The 20,168-nt window shown below is 44.3% G+C and overlaps 1 protein-coding gene across 2 annotated transcripts in view; it reads left to right on the top strand.

Moving 5' to 3' along the window:
• Positions 1 to 20,168, top strand: part of LOC137369267 (zinc finger protein GLIS3-like) — a 927,786-nt gene that overhangs the window by 709,577 nt on the left and 198,041 nt on the right. For both annotated transcript variants that reach the window (XM_068030232.1, XM_068030233.1), the window contains exon 6: positions 693 to 803. In XM_068030232.1, the coding sequence (XP_067886333.1) occupies positions 693 to 803 (111 nt within the window). The remainder of the gene's footprint in view (positions 1 to 692; positions 804 to 20,168) is intronic.

Here is a 20,168-nt window from a genome sequence, read left to right as displayed (position 1 = left end):
AAATTGTCGCTATGTCAGATGAGAACCGTAGTAATGAACTAACCTAAATTACTTGGAAAAACATGACCAACATTCTAAACCTTCTGTGTGTGTCAGGACTAATTTCTTATTTCTACCTTTGTTTTCTGTCTTTCCTAGCAGATTTAATTTTCTCTCATAGCGATCAGATACTGTTACATGGACCTTTCTGCTGTTTCTTGAGCTGAAACCCTAAATGCTTTCTCTTGCTAATCGTTTCTGACTATGCCGCAGAGTCTCAGGGGCTGAAATAATTGTAAGTATATAATTACAATCATTACAGAAGTCGGCTGCAAGCTTTCGCTGAAAAATAAATTAAATTCACAAAGATGGTGAAAGGTACAGAAGAACAGAATTTAGTCAAATCTTAATAATAAGTTTGTTTTGGTAGGGAATGCTTGTCATTCTGATCAGTGGTTAGCATGAAGCCATATGAGGTGTATTTTTAAATTATATGCAATTGGAAAATGGGTGTTTCTCATAAACCTTTGACTTGTACTTGAGGTCTTGCATGTCTGACTCCAGTGTATGCCTAATCTAGGTGAAGTTGATTAATCTGAGATCAGATTGGAGGACTGTACAGCAGAATGCTCCTGACCAACTCTTGATTAAAAACTTGATATCAAACTAACTGCCACTGAACTAAAGCTGATGATGTTTTCTCTTTGTTTTAGAAACCATATGCATGTCAGATCCCAGGCTGCACTAAACGGTACACTGACCCAAGCTCCCTCAGAAAGCATGTGAAGGCACATTCTACAAAAGAACAGCAGGCTAGAAAAAAGGTGAGTTAATTAGGGGAGATTGAAGAAAAGAATTGTGATGGAACAGGAACAACAAAGAATGTTGATTCTTTTGTTATATTGAAAGTAGAGTTCTTATTTCAAAGTTGAACAATAATTTGGAAACAAGATGCAAACACACAGTCTTGAATTTATGACCCTCGTTATTCAGAACACAATAAATACACAACTCGGGCTGTATATAAAAAATAAGAAATGCCACATTGATTCCAGTAAGCTTATTTTGTGATTTAAGCTAGTAGATAACCTGCTTACAATTGCTAGGTTAGTCATGAAAAGCAGTTAGTGCTAAGAAGATAATTGATTAACTGATTTATAATTCAGTGTTACTAAACCCTTATCAATGTACAGGGCAAAAGAAAGTCTTTGTGGATCTGACAGGGAAAACTACTCCTACCTGATGTCCTGTGATTATCTTAATCTGAAATGACTGCAATTTTGGATGCTCCAATAATGTGTGGAGTAATGTGCAAGAATTTAAAAATATGAATGTAAGACTCGGGGCTGAATTTTATGCAGTTGTTGGGGGTTCTGACCCCAGGCCAGAAAGGCGAGGGGAACTCACGGCTGCCTTTTACGGCGCTCAGGCAATTAACTGTCCAGCACAGGGAGTCCCCATCCCTTTAAGGATGGGGATCACACCTTCAAGAGCTGCCAGCCAAACAGAAGGCTGGCTGCTCAGCAGTCCCAGCAGTGCCACCAGGAGCAGTGGCCACTGCTGGTACTGCAGGAGGCCCAGGACCAGGAGCAGCGCTGGAGTCCCGGAGAGGAAATAAGTGGAGCCGGGCTCACTGAGGCCATTCAGGCAGGCCCCAGTGAGAGGTGGAGGTGTTGGATTGTTGAGGGCAGGGGGTTGTATGTTGCAACAAAGCTGGCCTTTGCTGCCGGGGGCCCATTATGGGCCACAGATTTCCCAAGCATTAATTGGCCGCTTAAGGGCCTCAATTGGCCTCTGGGTAGGAAGGTAGTCTTCGGCCTTCCCAGCCCCTGACTAAATTAAATGGCTACGGGAAGGCGACGGATACTCTACCCCATACTTCCCTTGCAATTTTATGGGCCCCTAGCACTTTTAGACTGAAAGAATGGATGGTGCCACAGCGTGCAAAAATGGATATAATGGTTTCCCATCAGCCAATTGGTAAGCACATTCCTCAATGTGGACCTCAATGAGACAGAGCAGAAGGGTCCAGCTTCAATCCTTGGTCCATGCTACATTAAATGATCTGAGTCAGGGCTATGGAGGAATGGTACAGTTAGTCTCAGCTTCAGAGCGAGGGAGGAGAAAAATATCAACCAGGTCCCGGAAACTGCTCATGTTCCAGAGACTCCTGCTAGAAAGTACACGTGTGAGGATCCAGTTACTCCCATTCCTGAATCCATGGTCAAATAGTCAGCTTATTATCCAACAATACAAAAGAAGAATGGGCTGAGTACTGAATGGCAGCTAGTTCACATGGAAATCTACCCCAGCATATAACAGGAGAGAAGAGAAACTCAAATTGAATAAAAGAACACGAGGAGCTTCATGAGGATTACAGAATGTTCAATACCATTTGCGATTCCTCAGATACTGATGCAGCCCATATCCAAAAGCAGTGAGACCTGGACAACGTCCAGACTTGGGCTGATGTGTGGCGTGTATGTTGCTTGCCTCTTAAGTGCCAGGCAATGACCATCTCAAACAAGAGAGTATCTAACCATCTCCCCTTGATGTTCAATGGCATTGCCATCGCTGAATCCCCCACCATCAACATCCTGGGACTTACCATTGACCAGAAACTGAACTGGACCAGCCACATAAATACTGTGACTACAAGAGCAGGTCAGAGGCTGTTAATTCTGCGGTGAGTAACTCACCTCCTGTCCCCAAAGCCTGTCCACCATCTACAAGGCACAAGTCAGGAGTGTGATGGAATACTTTCCACTTACCTGGATGGGTACAGCTCCAACAACACTCAAGAAGCTCAACACCATCCAGGACAAAGCAGCCCGCTTGATTGGCACCCCATCCACCACCTTCAACATTCACTCCCTCCACCACGACGCACAGCAGCAGCAGTGTGTACCATCTACAAGATGCACTGCAGAAACTCACCAAGGCTCCTTCGACAACACCTTCCAAACCTGCAAGCTCTACCACCTAGAAGGACAAGGGCAGCAGATGCATGGGAATACCACCACCTACAAGATCTGCTCCAGGTCAAGCGCCATCCTGACTTGGAACTATATCACCGTTCCTTCACTGTTGCTGGATCAAAATCCTGGAACTCCCTTCCGAACAGCACTGTCTGTGTACCTGCATACCAAGGAGTTCAGCGGTTCAAGAGGCAGCTCACCACCACATTTGAAAGGGCAATTAGAGAGGGGCAATCAATGCTGGCCGAGCCAGTGATGCCCGCATTCCATGAACAAATGAAAAAAAATGTACTGCGTCACTTACCATTTGCCTGATAATTTAGCATTAGCACATGGGACAACAGTATTAGGCTCATACTGAGCTCCAAAGATAAGACGTCCTTTCTCCTACAAAGTTTTTATTCTTATCTGGCGTCTTGTCTCAATACAGGTAAGAACCATCTTGTGAAAAAAGGTATGCTTTCCAACAAAATGCCTTGCGCAGACTTTCCGTGGCCTGACTGCCATGTATGTCAGAATTTGTTTGTTTGCAAGGGAACATTGCTGACACATTCCAGTATAATTTCCTGCCCACTCCTTTCCACTGTTTGGCTTTCCTAGCGTTAAGGTCATTTGAACTTGTACTAGGATCTTGAATGAACAACAAAGCTGATTTTGAATTCTGAGTGCCAACCAGTGGAGTGTCTGGCTGATTGCCTGTACCTATGGCGACGAGGCCCCCATGATTTTGAAGCACCGGCTTCGTTTGAATTGGGAAGGTAAGCTGCAGACACCAGATGGGCATCCTGAGGCAGTTCACGGCTTTGGTCCACAGGGAGATAGGCTGGCTGGGACGCCACTGCCAACTGCAGGTAGGTCCTGTGAAGGATGAGTAGGCGAGGCTGAGAGGTACAGCCCAGGCCAACAGAGGCTCGCAGAACTTTTTGTGGGTGCCAGAGAAGCACGTCAGCTCCATGAGCTCCACAAAAATCATTTCAAACTTCCCTCCTCGTATTCATTGCCCGTAGACTTTATTGAAGAGTTAAAGGTGCACCCTCCAACCAGTTCAATCCTAAAATGGCAATTTGGGTCCTATATATGCCATCGGGCCCCACTAAGCATTTTAAAAGGGCCGTATGCCTGAAACAGCTGCTTTACACAGCCAGTAGTAAGCCCTTTTCAAAATTTCACTGGCCACAAGAACAGAGTAAACAGGACAATGAGGCTACCACCCCTGTTTTGGGCCCATTACTGTTCCTTTAACATTGTTTTTGGGGATTGAAATTGAAATTTGCATCTTTATTTTTAAAAAAAGGATTCCTTATTGAATCTCACAAATTAATAACTTTGACATTAAAAACCACTAACAGAGAACTTCTTCAAGAATATTTGTCTGCTCTAAAACTTGATCCCAGACAAAAATGGATTCAGGAAAACTAGCAAAACTTGAACAACTGTTGCCAGAACATTCACCTTTAACAGGGCGAGAAGGTACAATGAGGGAAAGCAGATTAGCCACCACTTAAATACCTTGCATGAATTTCCTTTTCATTGAAGTTAAGTGAAGGGAACATTGATTAATAGAGACTGTAGGTGGGTGAGTGATGGGGCTGTGTTGATTTGAGCAGTGTCTGAAGTTGGTAGTGTATTGCTAGGATATGGCATTTAAAAATGCTTTCATTGACCTTCTCTACTCATTGAACTTCTTGTGGCACTGCATCCAGATCCTCAGACCTTGACTCCTGGCATTGACCTCCATGGCTATCTGCTCCTGTTGCCTTCTGAACATATACCTGGCCTACTACAGATACATGGCATCTCTCCTCCTTTGCACCTCTTCCACCAAGACCTCCAGTGCAGCGCCCAAAAATCTTGAAGCCCACTCTCTCCCGTGTTGTGCCATTCTTCTGTCTTTTTGCCTGATTCAGCTCACAAAGCACTCTCAGTATCTGCTCCAGCCCAGTTCACCTCCCCTTTAAGAGTTGCAGGTTAGCTTTAAGCAGTGCAGGCCAGCTTTAACTGGTGCTAGCCATTCACGATATTGGCCCCCTGCTCAGGCGTCCAGCTGATTAACAGTGTGGTTAGCCCTGGCTGGATGTTGCAATCATGTAAAACACAAGGCAACGCACAGTTCGCATGCCACCTGCGTTGCAGTCAATGGACACGAGTTAATCCCGCATCGAGATCCCCACATGTGATTTCAGGGCTATCAGAATTAGCCTCCATTAACCTTACTTTCCATATCACACTGTGACACTTTTATAATGGAAAATGTGGGCTGAATTTTCAACCAGAACAACAGCTAGGTTTGGCTTGGTCGGAAGCGGGGGTGTGCTTAAGTGCTCAAAAAGATTTTCCCAACCCAAGCTTACCTCCAAACTGCCCATTTCTGAATTTAACTGAGGCTGTAAGGTGGTAGGCCACCAACTCACTTCAAGGAGGTGGGTTGGAACTTCAAATATAATAATGAGGCTACGAGCCTCATTGTCATTCAACTTTTCAACTTTAACTGCTTCAACGCGGTGAGGACGGTGGATTCAGGAGGTAAGTGCCTTTGCACCTACTTCCTGGATCCAGTTGCCTGCCTGCGAAGGCTCTACGATTGACTTCCCCCAACAAGCCCCAACAACCTTGCCCCCGAAGCCTCCGACCTCCCCACTTCAAGCCCCTGATCTTCCCCCCACCGCCCCCGGATTCAGCAGACCGCTCAATCAGCTCACCCTCCCCTGCAATTGATAACTCACTCTTTCCGCACAGGTCAACAAGTTATCTTATCCAGGCATGATCGGGCTTACAGTGCCACCAGCCAGGTAACTGATCAAGCAGCAGATCCTTCCTGGTTTTACCTGGTTACATGTGTGGCTAGATCAATCTATTTCTGACATTTGGGTAAAAATGAGCCTTAAAAACTAGCGATCTGCGCATCATGGACTAATGTTGTGGAAAGTTAGTGTCTCCTCCAAAATGGACTGTAGTGTTGACCCAAATGATAGGAGTCTTATGGTTTTGGACACCAGATAGTCACACTCACAACAACAAAATGACTTCAATTAATTTATTAGCAGCATTGCAAGTTTGAGTTTAATGCAGATACTTTGAAAACAAAGGAGGTGAGATTACTTTGCCAATTTTAACACAAAAAGTTGTGAGAATAAAGCAATGTTCCACTTAAACTCCTGCATTTTTTTTGTTACTAAAGTTTCCAAACACTAATTTCAACACCAAAGTGAAATGGCTACATAACGGTAAGTATATAAAGGCATTATTCATTTATAATGTGGAGTAAACATCATTTTCAATTAATCAAAATTTGCTACACGCTCATTAATCTTTCAAGATGACAGCATTACAATTAAATAAATGAAACACACTCACCATTGGCATCCACTGAAACACTTATTGCCAGTTAAAACAAAATCTAAAACAACCTAATCCCTTCCCCAATGAACTCTGTTGCACATGTCATACAGATGGATGAGTGCAATTTCAAGGCTGTAATTTCATTTTTGGGTTTAGATGATTGCCGTAAATTGTTCTGTCCTAATAGTTTATGACATTGTTTGAACCTCTTAGTGAGATTACAATCTTATAACCACTCCCTGGTATCCATTATATACAATGTATTATTTTCTCAATTCATTCAGTGGAACAAAAGTCTACATCAATGCTGAATGAATCACATGTACAGGAGCACTGCAGTATAATGCATGATACAATGTCAGTGCAGTTTGAGTCAAATGACATAATCACAGATGTCTGCAACAGAAAATAACTGCACAATTGCACAGCTGATTTTCAGCAAAGTGTAATTACTTCTGGTAACCTCCGCCAGCCCTACAACCCTCCATGACCGCTGCACTCCTCCAACTCTGGCTTTTTGCATATCCCCCTTTTCATTACTCCACCATTGGTGGCCATGCCTTCAACAGCCTAGGTCCTAAGCTCTGAAATTCTTTCCCTAAACCTCTCTGCCTCGCTACCTCTCTCACCTGCTTTTTGGTCAATACTTCGATCACCTGTTCTAATATTACCTTATTTGGCTCAGTATCAAATTGTGTTTGATAGCGATCCTGTGAAGCAACCTGGGACATTTTACCACATTTAAGATGTTGCATGAATGCATGTGATTATGTATATGAGAAAATGTCTTGATTTTGCTGTCAGATACCATTTTCTTCAATGACTGATCTCAGTAGTTAAAATAATTTTCCACTTGGCACGAATACCAGCCGTAGTGACCTGATTTCAAAAAGGGTGGAATGGTAGTGGATGTAAAGCCAATTACACTTTGGCCTTACATCCCCTCCTCTTGTAGACAACTGTATTCCCATTTCCAGACATGTATACATGTGGAGGGCAGAAAGGTGGGGAACAATCCAGCCTCCACTTAATAGCAATGATGATCTCCGACTTGGTCATGGAATGTACGACAGCTAAACTAAACTTGTATCCACCATGTAAGTGAGGAACTAGAGCAGAATTGAATGAATTTGCATTTTTTTAAAAAACATGCTCATCGTTTATGCCATTATGCTGGGCATTAAAAATAAGCGATATGTGGGAGACATTTCTAAAAGGTTTTGTTAGCTGTTTTATTTGGGGGAGATGGTTTGATTACCTTCAGACAAGAGGATCTGTCAAATGGTTCCTGAAATACAGAGTCCAGTTCTGAATTATAGAATTATAGAAATTTACAGCACAGAAGGGAAGCCATTCATACCATCCTGTCCGTGTCAGCCAAAAAAGAGCTACCCAGCCTAATCCCAACTTCCAGTTCTTGGTTCATAGCCTTGTAGTTTACGGTACCTCAAGTGCACATTCAAGTACTTTTAAATGCAATGAGGATTTCTGCCTCGACCACCCTTTCAGGTAGTCAAATCCAGATCGCTACTACCCTCTGGATGAAAATATTTCTCCTCAACTCCCCACTAATCCTTCTATAAATTACTTTAAATCTATGCCCCTGGTTACTGACCTCTCTGCTCAGGGAAATAGGTCCTTCATATCCACTCTATCTAGGCCCCTCATAATTTTACACACCTCAATTAAATCTCCCTTCAGCCTCCTCTGTTCTAAAGAAAACAACCCCAACCTATCTAATCTTTCTCCAGTCCTGGAAGCATTCTCATAAATCTCCTCTGTACTTTCTCTAGTGCAATCACATCCCTCCTGTAATGTGGTGACCAGAACTTTATGCAGTAATTTAGCTGTGGCCTAACTAGTGTCTTGTACAACTCCATCATAACTTATCTGCTCTTATATTCTATGCCTCAGCTAAAAAAGGAAAGTATTTCTTATGCCTTCTTAACCACCTTATCTATCCTGCTATCGTCAGGAATTTGTGAACATGCACTCCATGGTCCCTCTGTTCCTCTATACTTCTTAGTATCCTACTATTTATTGTGTATTCCCTTACCTTCTTTACTTTCCTCAAATGCCATTATCTCACATTTCTCCAGACTGAATTCCATTTGTTACTTTTCTGCCCGCTTGACCAGTCCATTGATTTCTTCCTGCAGTCTACAGCTTTCTTACACATTATCACCCATATGGCCAATTTTTGTACCATCTGCAAATTTCATGCTCCCTACATTAATGTCTAAATCATTGGCATATACCCTGAAAAGTTAACCAGTACTGAGCCCTACAGAACTGCCCCCTAGAAACAGCCTTCCAGTCACAAAAACACACATTGACCATTACCTTTTGCTTCCTGCCGCTGTGTGTTGGCACTAATCAAACAGAGGCGGCTTTGGTGGATTGGACATGTCCGCAGGATAGAAGACAGTCGCATACCCAAAGAGTTAGGAGGGCTAAAAGGGGTCATGAAAAGTCATTGGCAAACAGGATTAAGGAAAATCCCAAGGCTTTTTATACATATATAAAGAGCAAGAGGGTAACCAGGGAAAGGGTTGGCCCACTCAAGGACAGAGATGGGAATCTATGTGTGGAGCCAGAGGAAATGGGCGAGGTGCTAAATGAGTACTTTGCATCAGTATTCACCAAAGAGAAGGACTTGGTGGATGATGAGCCTAGGGAAGGGAGTGCAGATAGTCTCAGTCATCTCATTATCAAAAAGGAGGAGGTGTTGGGTGTCTTGCAAAGCATTAAGGTAGATAAGTCCCCAGGGCCTGATGGGATCTACCCTAGAATACTGAGGGAGGCAAGGGAAGAAATTGCTGGTGCCTTGACAGAAATCTTTGCATCCTCATTGGTGACAGGTGAGGTCCCAGAGGACTGGAGAATAGCCAATGTTGTGCCTTTGTTTAAGAAGACTGGCAAGGATAATCCAGGAAATTATAGGCCGGTGAGCCTTACGTCAGTGGTAGGGAAACTATTAGAGAGGATTATTCGGGACAGGATTTACTCCCATTTGGAAACAAACAAACTTATTAGCGAGAGACAGCATGGTTTTGTGAAGGGGAGGTCGTGTCTTACTAATTTGATTGAGTTTTTTGAGGAAGTGACGAAGATGATTGATGAAGGAAGGGCAATGGATGTTATCTATATGGACTTTAGTAACGCCTTGACAAGGTCCCGCATGACAGACTGGTACAAAAGGTGAAGTCACACGGGATCAGAGGTGAGCTGGCAAGATGGATACAGAACTGGCTCGGTCATAGAAGACAGAGGGTATCAGTGGATGGGTGTTTTTCTGAATGGAGGGATGTGACGAGTGGTGTTCCGCAGGGATCAGTGCTGGGACCTTTGCTGTTTGTAGTATATATAAATGATTTGGAGGAAAATGTAGCTGGTCTGATTAGTAAGTTTGCGGACGACACAAAGGTTGGTGGCGTTGCGGATAATGATGAGGATTGTCAGAGGATACAGCAGGATATAGATCGGTTGGAGACTTGGGCGGAGAAATGGCAGATGGAGTTTAATCCGGACAAATGTGAGGTAATGCATTTTGGAAGGTCTAATGCAGGTGGGAGGTATACAGTAAATGGCAGAACCCTTAGGAGTATTGACAGGCAGAGAGATCTGGGCGTACAGGTCCACAGGTCACTGAAAGTGGCAACGCAGGTGGATAAGGTAGTCAAGAAGGCATACGGCATGCTTGCCTTCATCGGTCGGGGCATAGAGTATAAAAATTGGCAAGTCATGTTGCAGCTGTGCAGAACCTTAGTTAGGCCACACTTAGAATATTGCGTGCAATTCTGGTCGCCACGCTACCAGAAGGACGTGGAGGCTTTGGTGAGGGTACAGAAGAGGTTTACCAGGATGTTGCCTGGTCTGGAGGGCATTAGCTATGAGGAGAGGTTGGATAAACTCGGATTGTTTTCACTGGAACGATGGAGGTGGAGGGACGACATGATAGAGAGGTTTACAAAGTTATGAGCGGCATGGACAGAGTGGATAGTCAGAAGCTTTTTCCCAGGGTGGAAGAGTCAGTTACTAGGGGACATAGGTTTAAGGTGCGAAAGGCAAAGCTTAGAGGGGATGTGCGAGGCAAGTTTTTTACACAGAGGGTGATGAGTGCCTGGAACTTGCTGCCAGGGGAGGTGGTAGAAGCAGATACGATAGCAACTTTTAAGAGACATCTTGACAAATACATGAATAGGAAGGGAATAGAGGGATATGGGCCCCGGAAGTGCAGAAGGTGTTAGTTTAGGCAGGCATCAAGATCGGCGCAGGCTTGGAGGGTCGAATGGCCTGTTCCTGTTCTGTACTGTTCTTTGTTCTTTGTTCTTGACGTAGCCAGGACCAGATGACCTGTGGGGCGCCCAAAACTCTGCTTCAAGGATGCTTACAAGCGTGACATGAAGGCCCTAAATGTTGGCTATCATATCTGGGGGTCACTAGCTGGTGAAAGAGGGAAATGGCAACAAATGCTGTGGACTGGTATGCACTACCACGATGACCAGCTGCTACAGCAGGTTGCAACAGATACCAACATCAAAAACAACAACTCACAGTGTCACTTGGCAGCTTCATGTGCAGCACCTTTGGCAGAACCTGACTCTCAAGTTGACCTTCACATCCATTAGCAAAGGTGCATCAAGAGAAGACACCCCACCTAAATGAATTGTTTTCTGCCTGCCCGTTATCTTTCATAGGTGGAAGGATGCCAACCTGCAACGGCCTGCCAATGAGCCAATTTTGGATCCAACTTGCCACTTTCCTTTTCTGTTTGGCAAGTTAATTCAAGATTAATGATGGGGGTTATTTTAATGCACTTTGATTGTAATATCTATAAATTGAAGTGATAAAAGGTGAAAAAATTCCTATCAAGGAGATCAGCTGGAAACAGAGCCAGACACTCTGCACCTGCCATTATGCCTTTCTAAACTATGACATGCTTATATAATGTGAGAAAACGTGAACTAGTCTACTTTGGCAGGAAGAATAGAAAGGCAGAAAATTATTTAAATGGAGAGAGACTGGAGAACTCTGCAGTACAGAGGGATCTGGGTGTCCTTGCACATGAATCACAAAAAATTAGTGCAGCAAGTGATCAGGAAGGCAAATGGAATTTGTTGTTTATTGCAAGAGGAATGGAATATAAAAATAGAGAGGTTTGGCTGCAGCTGTATAGGGCCTTGATGAGACCACGTCTAGAATATTGTGTACACTCTTGGTCTCCTTACTTAAGAAAGGATGAAATTACATTGGAAGCAGTTCAGAGAAGGTTCACTCAACTGATTCCTGGGATGAAGGGGTTATCTTATGAGGAAAGGTTGAACAGGTTGGGCCTGTATCCATTGAAGTTTAGAAGATGAGATGTGATCTTATTGAAACATGTAAGATCCTGAGGGTACTTGACCGAACGAATGCTGGAAGCATGTTTACACTTATGATCGAGACTGGAACTAGGGGACACAGTTTAAAAATAAGGGGTTTCCTTTTAAGATGGAAATGAAGAGAAACTTTTTCTCTTAAAGGGTCATTAGTCTGTGAAATTTGCATCCTTAGAGAGCACTGGAGGCTGGGTCATTGAATATATTCAAGGCTGAGTTAGATAGATTCTTGATCGACAAGGGAGGAGTTTTGGGGGCAGGCAGAAAAGTGGAGTTGAGGCCATATTCAGATCAGCCGTGATCTTTTCAAATGGCAGAGCAGGCACAACAGGCAGAATGGCCTTCTCCTGCTCCTAATTCATATGTTTGTATCTATCTGGCAATAACTTCCCTGGTGGTCTCGTGGTTAGTATTCGGCGCTCTCACCGATGCGGCCCGGGTTTGATTCCCAGCCGGGGAAGGAAGTTTCTTGTTATGGGCCTTTCATCCTTCCTTAAGTAAGGAGACCAAAAGTGTACACAGTATTCTAGATGTGGTCTAATCAAGGCCCTATACATCTGTAGCAAAACCTCCCTATTTTTATATTCCATTCCTCTTGCAATAAACAACAAATTACATTTGCCTTCCTAATCACTTGCTGCACTAACCTTTTGTGATTCATGTGCCAGGAGACCCAGATCTCTCTGTACTGCAGAGTTCTCCAGTCTCTCTCCATTTAAATAGTGTTCTGCCTTTCTATTCTTCCTGCCAAAGTAGACAAGTTCACATTTTCTCACATTATATAAGCATGCCATAGTTTAGAAAGGCATAATGGCAGGTGCATTAATGGCAGTGGTTAGCACATCAGCCTCACAGCTCCAGCGACCCGGGTTCAGTTCTGGGCACTGTCTGTGTGGAGTTTGCAAAGTTCTCCCTGTGACCGCGTGGGTTTCCGCCAGGTGCTCCGGTTTCCTCCCACCGCCAAAGACTTGCAGGTTGATAGGTAAATTGGCCATTTGTAAATTGCCCCGAGTGTAGGTAGGTTTTAGGGAATATGGGATTAATGTAGGGGGGGATGTGGTAGGGAATATGGGATTAATGTAGGATTAGTAAAAATGGGTGGTTGATGGTCGGCACAAACTCGGTGGGCCGAAAGGCCTGTTTCAGTGCTGTATCTCTCTATGACTATAACTGAGGGCAGTTTACTCTGTGCCTTTAAAACAGTGCAGAGGAAGTTACGCAACTGTACTTGCTACTGCAAGGAGACATGCAGTCAATCCCCACCATTGTGACAGTACCAGCCTTTACCCACTTCCAGTCTAGCACAGGAATGCCTCAGAAAGCTGAATCCTCCAGGATGTGTGCAGCTGTTTTCCTTATGCAAATGTTGGTGAGAGCAAAACAGGGTGCTAAGAGGCACTGTCACATTTTGGGCTGGTGGCAGTGCTGGCAGACTGCTCTTCCAAGTCTAAAATTACAGAAAAGGAACATATTGTTAGAAAGCTGATTCCATGTGACATCTTCTGATAGAGCTATATTGCAAAATACTGTATGCGATGTATCTGTGGTTATATGGGTAACAATGTGGTAGTGAGCAAGAGGAGAACAAGACATAACATGAGTAGAATGGTTCGGGTTCCACTACTCCCTTGATGCTGTTACAGGCAAGAATATCCAGGACAGCTTAAAATAGAGTCCACAGCATCTGTTTTCTGGGCCTGTCATTAGTCAGCTGTCGGAGAAAGGGTTCTCTTGTATTATGCTCCATCATGTCCTGCAAGCAGTAATGTAGCATTGGGATATTGTAAGTTTAAGCAGCACATACAAAACAGTCATGTGTTCAGCTTGAGGCAATCTTGTGTATCAGTAAGCAATTATACATCTTGTAGCTAGGTTGTGTTACAATAATTTACCGGTTGAAGTTCTTTTAAGAGTTTCAGTTGTTAGTCATAGTTTGAATGTACTGCAGTATGATCAAGCCTGATCAACAATAAAGGAACTGTAAAGTTAAAGTCTGAGAATGGGCCTACAGTAAATGTATAATAGGTTAACAGGCAACACTTTGTTGCTCACTCTGTGAGCTCCCAAAAGTAGGCACATTCCACACTCAGGGCTGAATTTTACCAGTCTTCCGATGTCAGGGGTCGTGGCAGGGGGGCCTAGAAAATCCTTCCGGGAAAGGCCCGCCAGTCTTTGCCGCATTTTACTGGCAGCGGCGAGGCCTCAGAGCGGCCCCCCCACCGCTCGGCGGTGGAGTCTTAATCTCAATATGCTAATGACATTAAAATAAATGAATAATCACCTACCTGGTAGCGACGGCCGTCCCAGGCCGATATTACAGCCAATTGCCAGATGTCTCGTGCCTTCGGATCTCCAATCGGAGATCCAAGGCGTGACACTGGTGGGGAGGGAGGAGGAGTGAAATTTTCAGGTCAGGAGAGCGGGGGGGTGCGGGTGCGTGTGGGAAACAGCAGAATTGTACGCGATTATTGGGGGGATGCTGGGAAGGGGTTGAAGGGTAAAGTGGTGAAAGTTTGGCTGGGAAAGGTTGGAATCTAATTTATTTTTTTGGCTGGAAAGGGCTATTCAGATAAAGCATTCTCATTGAGGAGTGGGAGAGGGGTTTTTCACTGATAATGAGCCTTAAACTTTAATGTTTTCACTCCTTACCCTTTAAAAATTTTAATTAAACTGCCAGGCTTGAAGCCTTTTAAAATGGCACCAGTGCCTGCACAGTGGTGCCAGACGCCGTTGCTGGGGACGAAGCGGCCGCCCCCTTTACATCATCAGGGGAGGCTGTTCCACACCCTCTATTTAAATGAGGCCCCACACAAAATATCGCGGGTGTTCAGTGGCGCACAAGTCATGTGTGTGCCGTGCTGTCTTTCAAGCTTGCCGCCATATAAGAGTTCACACTGCAGGCTGAATTTTATGCGCCGGGTGGTGTGCAAAAGGGCAGCGGTCCCACTTGTGACATCAATGGCAGCGCCACTGTGATTACGCGGTAGGTGGCCATTTTGCATAATGGCAGCCACCGTCTCTTCGCCCCCCCTCTCCCTCCCCCCCCAATCATGTGGCGGGGCGCCAATGGAGATGCCATTCATGGCATCACTTGATGTTGGAGCTAGTGCTGGCACCATCTTTAAATGTCTGCCAGCCCTGCATTTATTCTCTTTGTGCACACACGCCCCTTGTAGAACTTCCCCCATTCACACACAAGCCCCTTGCAAGAGCTCCCCCCGCTCACATAGAAGCCCCTTTCAGAGTTCCCCTGTTCACACAGAAGCCCCTTGCAGAGCTCCCCCCATTCACACACAAGCCCCTTGCAGAGCTCCCCCATTCACTCACAAGCCCCTTGTAGAGTTCCCCTGTTCACACACAAGCCCCTTGCAGAGCTCCCCCCATTCACACACAAGCCCCTTGCAGAGCTCCCCCATTCACATACAAGCCCCTTGCAAGAGCTCCCCCCGCTCACATAGAAGCCCCTTTCAGAGTTCCCCTGTTCACACAGAAGCCCCTTGCAGAGCTCCCCCCATTCACACACAAGCCCCTTGCAGAGCTCCCCCATTCACTCACAAGCCCCTTGTAGAGTTCCCCTGTTCACACACAAGCCCCTTGCAGAGCTCCCCCCATTCACACACAAGCCCCTTGCAGAGCTCCCCCATTCACATACAAGCCCCTTGCAGAGCTCCCCCCATTCACACACAAGCCCCTTGCAGAGCTCCCCCCATTCACACACAAGCCCCTTTTTTTTTAGATTTAGAGATACAGCACTGAAACAGGCCCTTCGGCCCACCGAGTCTGTGCCGACCATTAACCACCCATTTATACTAATCCTACACTAATCCCATATTCCTACCACATCCTCACCTGTCCCTATATTCCCCTACCGCCTACCTATACTAGTGACAATTTATAATGGCCAATTCACCTATCAACCTGCAAGTCTTTTGGCTGTGGGAGGAAACCGGAGCACCCGGAGGAAACCCACGCAGACACAGGGAGAACTTGCAAACTGCACACAGGCAGCACCCAGAATTGAACCCGGGTCACTGGAGCTGTGAGGCTGCGGTGCTAACCACTGCGCCACTGTGCCGCCCCTTGTAGAGCTCCCCCCATTCACACACAAGCCCCTTGTCGAGTTCCCCTGTTCACACACAAGCCCCTTGTAGAGTTCCCCTGTTCACACACAAGCCCCTTGTAGAGTTCCCCTGTTCACACATAAGCCCCATGCAGAGTTCCCCCCATTCACACACAAGCCCCATGCAGAGCTCCCCCCATTCACACGCAAGCCCCTTGGACACTCAGCATAGTGGAAATGGTCGCTGTAAACCCCACTTCCCCTACGCTACTCTGATTAAGTTACCTTCCCTTTCGCAGCACCGAGGCCTGTTGCCTTGGTGGTGCCAGCTTTTCAAAGTCATGAAACTGAAGGCACATGAGTGCCATACGTCAGACACAAAATTGAGGAACCTTTATTGGATCGCAGTGAATTAGATTCAAATTTATTTAAAGCAGCATTTTCAACATTTAAATGATGATGCCGTCATATCGGGGCGTCAGTACCGCCACAGTACTTCCTGACAAAATCAGCACACTGCGTTACAGCGCTCTGTTTCATGGTGGATGTCTCCATGGAGATTCTCTGCCCACTCCCCACGCCACCAATCCCGCCTCAGACAAGAGAACAGAATTCAGCCCGCAAGTCCAATTCTCTAACTTTCAGTGATGATGGGCATGTGGATTCTGAGAGGCACATCAATTGCTGCATACCAGTCCTGCTGTCCAAGCCCCAAAATCAGAAACTCCACTCTTATCCACTTTCCTTTCGGAACTCAAAGCAGGTTTACAATATGAAATGAGAAATTTCAAAAGGGCTCAACATTGTTCATTACTCTAGGTTGTTCTCAAGATTCGGATAATTGGCTTAAATTGTACTCTGGCATCATCCAAACCTTACATTTTTTGCCTTTCTGTAATGTGCTCTCAGTTTCTGTTAATTCTTAATGTATTTAATTATTTTTCAGACTTAATTTCTGCTACTGTATATCATCAGTATCTTGAGAATAGATTAGAAACACTGAATAATTTCTGTAGTGCACAGTAAGTGGTTTGTCTACTGTAGGCAGACAGGTTCAAGCATTTTAAGCTCTGGTGAACTCAGACTCTATCAGTATGCTAAGCTTCTGAGGCATCGTTGTTGTTTTAGTTGAGAACTCTAGTCTCACTTTGGCATGGACAAACATTCCCGGCTAATAACAATAAAAGCTAAAGAAACAATAAATTGTCTTAAAACTGAATTATGACTTTAATTAAACTTGAATGCTGGCGCGAGGCCAAGCAACCTTATACAAAAATGTGAAATTCATAAAACGAAAGTCGCCATAAAAATTCCATGGGGATAAAGGCTCAGTGAAGCAATTTTGCAGCAGTAGGATTCCAGTGTCCTGCAAATGGATAAAAGACCTCTCCTGTCACATCCTGTTAGTCATGGATTCATTTATATAGTGAGTTTACAAATGCTGTTTAATTTGTCTTTCAACATTATTTTCAACCTAAGTGGTTTTGAAAATGTCTTTAAAAATTATACAGAACAGAATTTACCTTTCTGGGTTGCAGTTCAGACCCAGTATGCACAATAGATTATTGCACAAGGAGAGTGTATAACTATTTGTGATGATGAGCCAACTAGATTAGGTTGTCGCCCATACATTGTTAGGTCAGGTCACCAATTATATTACAAAGGCATTTCTCAAGTTACTTCCAAAAATGTATGTTTGAAGAACAGGTTTTACTCTCAAATAGATCTGATGTTGCAAGTCCCATGACCACTGATAATGTACTGTGTGAGTGCTATGTGTGTTTGTGTATATATATGTATCTCATGAACAATACAATGCATGTACAAGTGATCTTTTTTGAAGAACTATATTATAAAGTCTGTTGATAGCAGTATAATTAATGAAAACATAAAAGTAGCTCTTTACAACCCTTCAGCAGCAACAAAAACACTCAGTGAATTGGAAAGAAATCTAATGGATTCTGTATTGTGTGCACGGGCACAGGCTAATACATATTAAAAGACAGCAAACAGTCGTAAGGTTCAAGTAACGAAGATTAATCAACATTCTCAATAACCCCTCAATAAGTTACCACATTGCAAGCACTCAGCCATCCATTTCTCTGTGAAATTCGGTGAGAGGGATCCGACATTCCCTTCTAAAACTTGAAAACATATACCTATGCATTATCAGGGTACAATTTCTAAAGTAATTTGATTCAGAATACAGAGCTTGTGTGTTGAATGTGTTCCATGGAACTGGCAGTCGAAGGTGAACATCATAAATTCATCTTATTTGTTGATTCCAAAATCCTAACATCACCAGTGCATAAACCTTATTTGTTTATGTCTGTTGTGCACATGAGCACATGTGCATGATGGAAAGAGAAATCAGCTGGAAAAAATAATTTTTTTCTTTGGAGGGAATGAGCATTTCATTGCCTACCATGTGATTTCCAGTTTTCATTAAATATTCCTTTAACATTTCCGAAAAGAACTAAAATAAATGCTTTGTACTGATCAGAAAATGCCATCAGGAGCTCAACAGACTGAAAAAGGAATTGTTCCCCACTGGGTAGAGTTCCTTGCAGATAAAGAAGTACATTGAACAGGACAGATATTTTAAAATGTATTACAAAATGAACAACAATTATTCAAGTTCATTAGCACATTTGTACCATTACACATGAGCATCAAATTGCCAGTCTGAGCAATTTATTGCTCAAAATAGAAAATGGAAAAACACTCAGGAAGAGAAATTGGGCTCAGTGCTACGAGTTACATTACGGATTCAAAAATAACATTGCAGGTCATGGTAACAATTCTGATGCGAAGTATGCCAGGCGCCATCTTGGTAAAGGCATTAGCTTGTGCACAGTTACTGCATGCTGAGCAGGCAGATCATAACATCAATCAGCATGGAACATTAATTTGACGCTGGTGCTCCCATTTTGGTACTCCACACTATAGCCTACACCCTCTCTTAACCTCGCACAGTTGATCACCTGTTAAGCAGCATGAAAGACATTCCCCCCCCACACCTCCACCCCACCACAGTGTTATTTAAAAGGATCATAAACTACTTACAGGTTAGTTGCTGATTGATTTCTTCTGGCTATTGCGACAATTCTTCAAGTCTTTAGTGTGTTCCATAGTTGTTGCAAGTTTTAAAAATCTACAAGGAGTGTTGTAACCTGAACGGAAGGATTTTTTGCTGACATCAAAGCTTCTGCACAAAGCAGTTGCTCCCAGCCATGGGTGCACTAATAGGCCTTCCTCTTGGAATAGAACATGCCAGGGAGAATCAGGCCATGCAGAACAGGACAAGTTGCTATAAGAGGGAGGAGGAGGGGGGAGAAGAGCTCTCAGCAGGAGGCCATACCCACCAAGGGTGTTCAGGGAACAATTCTCCTACCTAAGCTTCAGAATGACTCAAGTTTGAGATGTCTACACTTCAATCAGGAGGTCCGCACAGAAATCTGCCAACTGCTGAAGGCACAACTCCAACCTCATTGTGGGGAAAGGGTCATATTGTTAGTAGCTGTGAAGGTTGACCAAGCCAATGAACCTTTAGGTGTCTGGCTCCTTTCAGGCTGTTTCTGGAGATATTAGCAGCATCTCACAGTTTACAATGTACTGTTGCATAAGGGAGAATAATTTAATTTCATTGCCTTTTGCCAGAGAGAAGTAGGCAGAGTGAGCATGAGGATTTGCAAGGGCTTACCTACTGACAACATGGCTTGACTCCAGTTTGCAACCCACACAGACCTTTGTATCATACTTACAATGAGCCACGCTGCCACAGGAAATAATAAAACAATGAATCTTCTGCCTGGACTGCTCTGGAGGAGCCTTGCAGTACTCGGCTGAGTGGGTCTCAAGATTTGTGGTGATATACTGATGCTGCACACATGCTAGCTATCATGAGGGAGCAGCCTTTGTCACCACATGTCAGGTGAGAAGCTAAGCAGCAGGAGCATGAGGAGGACGAAGAAGCAGAGGAAGAGGTGGAGGAGGAAGAGGAAGGGAAGCTGCAACTGAGACAGTTCCTTTCTGCTCCAGTTGTACGTGGAGAACTAATTCAAATATGATACCAGTAATCTCAACCCCAGTTCCCCATTGACCATCAGTCCCATATTCCTTACCTTCCCTTTGGCATTGACTATCACATCACCCTCTTGGCCACACTTCAAAAACACATTCCAAACAAAATTTAGAAATTAAACCATGCCGTATTGCATACAAAATGAAACTAATCACCCTTATGCATTACCTTAGTGCCTGCCTTCCATGTGCCTTTGCTTGGCCTCGTGCTTCTATGCAGAGATACTCCAGTGACTGCAGCATGACTGGTGGAAGGCTGCTGACTTTCAGTGGAGGAGATTGCAGATGGTCTTGCAACATGACCTCGATGAGCTCTGGACCTAGAAGTCCTGGCTTCAGACTGCACCA

The sequence above is a fragment of the Heterodontus francisci genome, chromosome 4 (assembly GCF_036365525.1).
Source record: "Heterodontus francisci isolate sHetFra1 chromosome 4, sHetFra1.hap1, whole genome shotgun sequence".
NCBI lineage: Eukaryota > Metazoa > Chordata > Chondrichthyes > Heterodontiformes > Heterodontidae > Heterodontus > Heterodontus francisci.
The sequence above is the reverse complement of the archived record's forward strand: the minus strand, read 5'-3'. Positions and strand labels throughout refer to the sequence as shown.